Source organism: Rhagoletis zephyria, unplaced genomic scaffold, assembly GCF_001687245.7.
Source record: "Rhagoletis zephyria isolate East Lansing unplaced genomic scaffold, Rhagoletis_zephyria_1.1 Rzeph_scaffold_01226, whole genome shotgun sequence".
NCBI lineage: Eukaryota > Metazoa > Arthropoda > Insecta > Diptera > Tephritidae > Rhagoletis > Rhagoletis zephyria.
Window position 1 is genome coordinate 128,724 of NW_016158310.1, and position 8,154 is coordinate 136,877.

General features: G+C 36.7%; 1 protein-coding gene across 1 annotated transcript in view; it reads right to left on the bottom strand.

Moving 5' to 3' along the window:
• Positions 1-6,620, bottom strand: part of LOC108363244 (SERTA domain-containing protein 2 taranis) — a 49,913-nt gene extending 43,293 nt beyond the window's left edge. Inside the window, exon 1 of the mRNA XM_017616542.1 lies at positions 4,935-6,620. Within this exon, the coding sequence (XP_017472031.1) occupies positions 4,935-4,946 (12 nt within the window). The 5' untranslated portion in view covers positions 4,947-6,620. The remainder of the gene's footprint in view (positions 1-4,934) is intronic.
• Positions 6,621-8,154: the final 1,534 nt, after the last annotated feature.

The following is an 8,154-nucleotide window of genomic DNA, read 5'->3' on the forward strand; positions in this document are numbered from 1 at the left end:
TTCTTGAGACAATAAATTGGCAGCAGAGTGGAAGTCGAAATCTGTTTGCACTGACGCTGACGCTTATATTTAGCATTGATGATGGATGAGTGCTGCGGCGGCGCCACATGAGCGATTGCATGAATGAATGCAGGCAGACATGCCAACGAAAACAAAAAGAAAAAACAGACGAGCAACAACAAAGGAGGCAGCCAAGTGCATTATTGAATATCTATTTCAGTGACTTTGGCGTTTGACTCTTCGCGCGCGCGAGAATCTACTCTAACTTGACTTGCCTTATTTGACTTGCGGCAACGCTGCTGTTTCCAGAGGGATGCTCTTGTTGTTGCTATGTTGTTTTTGCGCTAGTTTCTTTTTTGTTGCTTTGTTGTTTTTGTCGCACGCAGACGCTTATTTGCATATGTTTTTGCTTACACATATGTGTGTATTTTATTTTATTTAATGTTTTCGCCTTGGCTATCCGTGAAAGGGTGACTTTGCGACTCTGAGACGTTGTGAGGCGAGAAGCAAGTACTGAGTGAAAAAGGCAAACCAAAATGTAGCTTAAAGAAATAAAAAGTTGCAAACAACTTGTTTTTACTTTGGCTGATGCTGCAACGTAATATTGTACGTACGTAAGGCGACTTTTGATTTTTATTTTCGCGCTGCCGTCGGCGCCGCTAAGAAAGGACGGAAGTTTTCCACACAACTACGCGTGTTTTGCAAACTTTTCCGCGTTGCAGGCACACGTACGCTGTTTGCTAGTGTATGTGTGTTGTTTATGTTTTTTCTGTGTTTGTGTAAACACAAATTGTTTGGGTTTTTATTTATTGCGTTGAGCATACACGTTTTTTTAAGCTCTTTGATTGTCTATGCATTTTTAAGGCATATGGTGGTAACAGCGTAGCTGTCATGCGGGATTTTGTCATGTATATACTCCCATAAGTACTTATACAAAAAAAAAATACAAACAAGCGCTTACACTTGCAATTTTTAATGACCGAAACAGCGTGCGATGTAGCGCACCTGATTTAGCAGGTGTGTTGCGATTGTGAACTTATCACGGGTCGCTGAAAAGTACATTTCCAACTCATTTAACGATGCAATGATGGCCAGTAAGTTGAGAAAAGCGCGTATTTACCTAACGGCAGCATGTGGCTGTTTTGATCTATTTCACCTACGTTCAACCTAAGCTAAAGCCAATGCACGACAGCTTGCCTAACTTGCGCTCTCACATATGTACGTACATATGTATGTATGTTCACATATTCTATATGTATCTATTTGCATGCAAATGTATGGGCACAAGAATGCACGGATCCTGGCGTCACATACTCTCTACCCACCAAAGACAGCGAATAAACTTCATTACAAAGCCATGAAACTCGCAAATTGTGGTCGTTGTTCGACTCTTCTGCCTGTTTGTCTGTATGCCTGCCTGCTGCCTGGACTTTTGGCACACTTGCTATTTTAGCGCCACTTTACACACTCTAGTGCCCTCTCTCGAGTTACTGCCTACGATGCCATGTATTGTTGCTGAAGCTAATAGCAATAACAAGCGTGACAACAAACACATACGTATGTATATTGTAAGTTCATATGTAACGTTACGTTGCTTTTGGTGATAAGGTTTACAAATTGGCGTAACCACATGTTGGATTTTTAGTTGCTAGTTGGTTTGATCTCGTGCTGTTTCGCTGTACCAATTGGGAAGCTACGTATGTGCTGGAATATGCAAGGATGTGTATGTGTGTGGTGTGTAAATTTGTATGCGGATGCTTCAATGCGGCTTGGGGTTTTGGTTTTCGTATAAGTGCTTTGCGTTTGCTACCTTGGCGTTTTACTTATGGAAGTATGGTGTTGGCATTGAAATCGGTCAATCATAAATGCTTAGGAGCGTGAAGGACGTTCAAGGATGTGTGAATGCGTGAAGATTAATTGCTTTTAATTGCCTTGTTGGAAAGTGGATGCCAAGTGTAACAGATGAGTTTATGCTTGAGTGGGATGGACAGGTTTGTTTTATAGAAGTGCCTTTGAAGAAATTTTTTAGATTTTCATTCATAAATGATATCAAATTAGTAGAGTTTTTTGACAATGTGTACTCTTGATTAGTGCACCTTAAGGCCTTAACGGACATTTTTCGGAAATGCGTTATTTTCGCTCTGCCCAAGTTCAAGGCGATTTGTATGATATTTATTAGCATCTTCCGAGCAGCATTCATTAGAGTATATGTACTATGTTCATATATTTATCTTAACGGTTGTTTGCATCCGTAAAACTTAAAAACAAACATTGGCTTGACTTCTACCAAAAATATTTTGCCAAATGCCTGGTAGGCTTTCGATTTATCATGTTGCAAAGTGGTCATCATATACATATATTTTTTCTGATTACCCCTAAAAGCCCAATCTACGTCAAAAAAGCGTACACGGAATCGGTTTTTTTAAATTTGAACACAAAAGTGCCTTTACAGTTTGTTGTTTTAAACAAATTTCGTTGTAGTTTTTATTAATGAACTATGTTCTATTATTGGTTTATATCACAACTTTATGCTTAACAAAAAAGTGGGCAGAACTAAGTATATTTTAGCACACAGGTTGTCTTTTAAGTCACCTGCGCCTCTGAGACGTATGTTTGGGCTCTACGTAACTCTCAAGTAGATCGGGCTTCTAGGGTTAAAGGCCGTATTAAAAGTACGTAGCTAACCACTTACAGGGTTTTAACTATAGATTTTAATATTCACAGTGCTCAGTCAACAAGTGTTTAAACATGAATTCCCCTATAGTTAAAGCCTTCTTAAATTAAAATTTTTTTGTACAACGAAATTTAACTTTGTTTGGAAAAATACTGATTTTAGTTAACAGTGTTTTCAACTGTAAATACGGAGGTATAGTTAAACTTCTGAGTAGTGGTTAAATTAACAATAGTTTAACTACGAACTGTGAACTCGATGTTTGCTGCTTATCTTACTTTTCCGTTAGAAATTAAGGCACAATGATTTCAATAAATTCTTTTAGTGACATATGGATATAATCATGCGAGACTTCAAAAGAAATTTCTTCATACCGCAATTTGAAAAAATTAAGTTTTTCAGATTTGAATAAATTTATATGAGGTGCCTACAATATTATATTTTTTGCTCATAGTTGAGATATTTTTTACCTATATTTCATTTAATGCATCTTATCGGTTGGTTACGATTAATTGCCGATATTTTCCCAATCGTTTCCCTGAGGACGTCCTTATTCATCTCTTTCCAATTTTACACAAAAAAAAAACGTATTGCTCTAGATTATTTTTAATCTTAAAAAATTTTCCGAATCTATTAAGTGATCGTGTGAGCACCTGTTTAGTTAGTCAAGCATCAACACCCAAGCCACAAACCAATAGTTATCGATACTTTGTATTTAGTGTAGTCATTTGGCATCACTTTTTGCTTAGTTAGTGTTTTCGTCGTATGAACTCATAAACTTCCAAACAAAGGGTTATCTTTGATTATCAATTATTATTGTGAATGTGGGTCCAAGTATTACTTTCGAAATAGGAAAAGAACTATTAGACGTATAAAGCTGCACAAGTTTTGTTAAAGAGGTAAATTTGTATCATTGCCCAGGTGAAAGTTAACTCATGACTTCCAAAACGTACTGCGGTAGTTAAACTGTTTGTATATGCAGAGTTGCGAAACATTGCAACCATATATGTATAAACAGAAGTGGTGAAATAGACCTTTGGCTTTTTTAAGTCTGATCCCTGGTTCGATTAACATCTAAACATAGGAAAAGTGTTTTTAACAACGAAACCTCTGTGTTGAGAATGCAAAACCCATGATGGTATATCTTCCATGAAAGGGCTTCTTATACATCCATTTGCCGCTAGGGGGTGACGTAAAATATAAGTCCTTCCATATGTGCTTAACATCAAGACGTACACCACAAAATAAACGAGAATATCGTTAAAATAAGTTAAGACTACGCGTTTTTGCGCTGGAAGTATTACGTGATTACTGTACTTCAATAGACTGAGCCTTTTTAAAATTTCAGAAATACAAGACAATAAAATGTATTCATTTCACCAGGCGTTTTATGAAAGGCAGTTTCAAATCACTGTATGTAGTTTATCAATAAAAAAGTTTTTTATCAAAAGCCACCGACTGCACACGATCTAGGCATTTTTATGCTACTTGAAGAAACTTGGTCGAACACATCCGTTGAGGTAAGGTTAAGAGTTTTTAAGACCTTGGAGTTTAACTTTTACTGACATAGTATTTTGGAACCAATACCGATTGTCTAAAAGCTGTTTTAAGAGTCAAATTACACAAGAAAATCTGAAATTTTCCGAATAAAAAATTGTTAATACCGAACCACCTATAGCAAAATGCCAATGCTAATCGTAAAACAGATTTTTTATCTGGCAGTTTTTAAGAGACTTTCGAACTTAGATACGAGATGTAAAATGCCTTATTTGACAAATGTGTTACTACGAGAAAATTCATTAAATGGGGAATGCCTTTAGAGCTATTCTAAAAATTTATATAAATATCTTGCTGAACTGATGACAAAATAAAGGAATATTGAAAATTAAAGTTGATGACCGCTTATATGTGTTCGTTTCGTTTCGAAGTTATAAGTTTTAACTTCATTAAAAAATTTCACAAAAAATATATACAGTTTTTCTAAGTACGAATTGTCTAACTCTACCTGCACTCTAACTTCTCAACTCGTTTTTTTTAATAAACTGCAGTCCAAGCTAAAAATTTATAGTCAGCCAATTTTCCTAAGTGCGAAACAATTTTGTTGTCATCCTATTGCTCAATAATTTATTCCTGCCAGACACATTACCCCATTGCCAGCAATCACTAAACACGCCTTCAGTCTAACATTAATCCCAAGTTGCTGTCAATACAAATGTTATAAAGTCTATTACAAAATTTTATTATTTATAGTAAGTTGACTTACCTCAGTGCACATTATTGTTTGGCAAATAACGAAAATTTCTATGCCACTGCTCCTTAAGTTAGTTACTGGATGCCTGCACTCCTGTTGCTTCTGATGCTATGGCTTCTGACTTTGCTTCCTGTTGCTTACTATTTTCTTGTTCACAAGAAGTCATAAATTGTTAATTAGAATTAGTGATTTGTGGTTTCTTCTTGCTGCCACAGAGTGTTTTTATTTATCTTTCTTGATTTTGTATAACTCTTTTAATAATACTTTCTGTTCCTTTTGTGTTATGTTGTCTTAATTGTCCACTACTAATGTTTTGATGATTGTTCTTGTTATTGTTGTTATTGACAATTTCTCATTATTATAGTGGCGCTTGCATTTACTTTTTGTTTGTTGTCAATGCATTACACATCTGCTGCTACTTCTACTTCTTCTTGTTCTAGTTGCAGACCTCTTTCACTATGCTGTTTGCTTCCACTGCTGACAAGTGTGCTTATGGCTACTTATGGCGCGTACTGTTATTACACTCGTTTATTGGCGGCTTCACTTACTGCTGTTGTTGTTACTGTTGCTGCTGCTGTTGCATTTGTGCGTGGTTTTGCGAGCTTATTTGCTACACAAATTGCTTGCTCTGTCTGACGGTGTGCTTCTTGTTGCCGCTTTGTTTACACCTGTGTGCGGAAACCCGATTGTTGTGAATATTGAGATGCTACAATAACATAGAAATTTCTGCTGCGGTTGCTCTTTCGGCTATGCAACTGATTTGCTGCTTATTTATTGCTTATTTTTTTACACCTGACTTTGGTTTGCTCCTTAATTTATGATTGATTGGCGAATAGCGCGTTTTTTTTGTTTCCTTCGATTAAGAACGAGTGGTAAGTCTTCTGAACTAACAGCAAATTGCACTAGTTTATTTTGTTAATAAGGGTAATACTTAAATACTGGTAGTCAAATAATATTCCATACAAAGTTCGTTGTTCTCACTGGCTTGCTAGTTTGCATGCACTGGTTTTGTTACTCGAGCGGTAAAAATTTCCACTTTAACAATGTTTTCAAACTTATACTTCACTTAGTTTTTTCAAAACTCTGCTGCTACAGTCAGATAAGGTACTGAATAATTCATTGAATTTCTTCTCCAAAATGTTAACTTTTTCTACACACTTAACTTCAATGCTGCTGTAATTTTCAATTCACAGTTTTCCAAAAAATCCTTCAAATGCTCGAATTTTTGCTTTGCGCATTTTTGTATTTCTACACATTTGCTACACTTTAGTTGCCTACTTCCTTTGAACAAATATGTTTTCGGCAAAATATTTTAATTTTTTATTTGATGTAGCAAAATATAGTGGAAACAATCACGTACCCGCGTTTTTTGGAATGCAGAATATACGCGCATTGTCATATTTTACTGACAGCTAGCTAGGCTAATGTGTCGTGCTACTAACTGTAATGCTTTACACAAAAAATTTTTGGTTGCTTGCTTCAACAACGACGAGACTACGACGAAACGAGCTAGCGAACGAACGAACGTGCGTGCGAGCGACGTTGTACCTTAGTCTACCATGCTAAAATCACAAATAATCTTGCAAACCGAAAGATACGTTCACAAAAGGCACACAGAAAAACGTTGAAAATGTGTTGGCTGCGTCGGCAGCACAGCAGCGTCGCTGCTGTCGTCGTCATCAACAAAGTGGATGTACTATGTGTTGTTGCTAAAGCCACACACCGTACTCGACAATAGCACGAACACACGTACACACCAATGCAAATTAATGTAAGCGGCAGAGCTGACTCGCGTCTTCCTCTGCGTCTCTTCGCATCGTTCATTTCGTTGTGGTAATCTTCAGTATAAGCGTTGCTCGCTATCTACCTCTTCTCGTATATGTATGGACGAATGTATATGTGCCTACTATACCCAACAATCAAGCAAGTCAGCGCTGCGCTAACGCTTCGTTCAACAGTCCAAATGACGGACAGTGAACGAGCCCAACGTTTTGTGTATACCTACCCTGTCGTCGGCATAGTCGTACACGTCGGAGCGGCACAGTAGGCATTTCGAGTTTTTATGGATCAAAATGAATATGTAGGTGAAGTAAAATTATAAAAATATTTTGTTTTCAAAACGCCTGCAACTGTTTGCATATGTTGCATTGTATTTCTATTGAAGTAGAAGTTTATGAATATCTGTAGAATAAAGACAAATATAGCCCTTCAACTTCTTATATATGTGTGATTTTCAAAAAATTCAGCCGCAGAAGTATTATATTATGAATCTTCAGATAACGGCCCTGCCAAAATTTGGCTGCCATCTCAAATAACTCTGAAGTGGAATTTAGTGAATCCTATTGGTTTAGTGCCAAAGTTGATTGCTGAAAAGGGTGCTTCTTACCCACTACTCCTTCCCATTATTAACATTTGCATATCACCTTCCTTGCTATTTCCATTTTATTTCCAGCCACAAAAGGATTTAGCCTGCCGGAGAACATTTTTTAAAGAGTGACTCAGTTTTCAAGTCTTCATTACCTCTTCAAGAACCTTAAATGGACAGACTGAAAGGAGCATACTTTCAATACTATACACTTTCCAATATTTTATTATAAGGGAAAGTGGTGCACTGGCTCGATAAAAATTATTTCTTATTGCCAGTTTTCAACCTAAACTGCGTACATACGTTCACATTGCTTTCTTATATTATTTCCTAGATTATGAGAGCTTCGCGTGTGACGCTACTTCCAGAAAAATATCGGCAAATTGTTCACTTACCGATGACAAGTAACTCCGGAAAGATTCAGCTAGTACCTCGTAAGTATGCATTTGAGAAAAATATAATTGAAAAACCAATGCTTAGGAAAATTTACTCAAAGAGAATATCCATTGAATGGCCTACTGTGCCGCGCCGCAGTCATCGCAACTTGTCTGCATTGCATAGTACTCGTTGTTGGTGTTTTTGCTGTTATGGTTGCTTGTTACGAGTTCGTTCGCCAGCACAAGCAGCATAGCAGCGCCAGCAACAATATCTAAATATATGTACAGTATAAGTGCAAAGCATGCCAGACTCGTACGTAGAGGGGGTTCAGGTTATTTGAACTGTTTTGATTCAATTCGAAAGGTGCAAAAATTTTGTTAAAATGAATATGACTCTCGAACTGAGATCTTATGTTGGTGTAGAATTTAAATATTTATTACTTAAACTTAGTGGCTTTTTTTTGCCAAAAAGCCACTTATTTATATCATT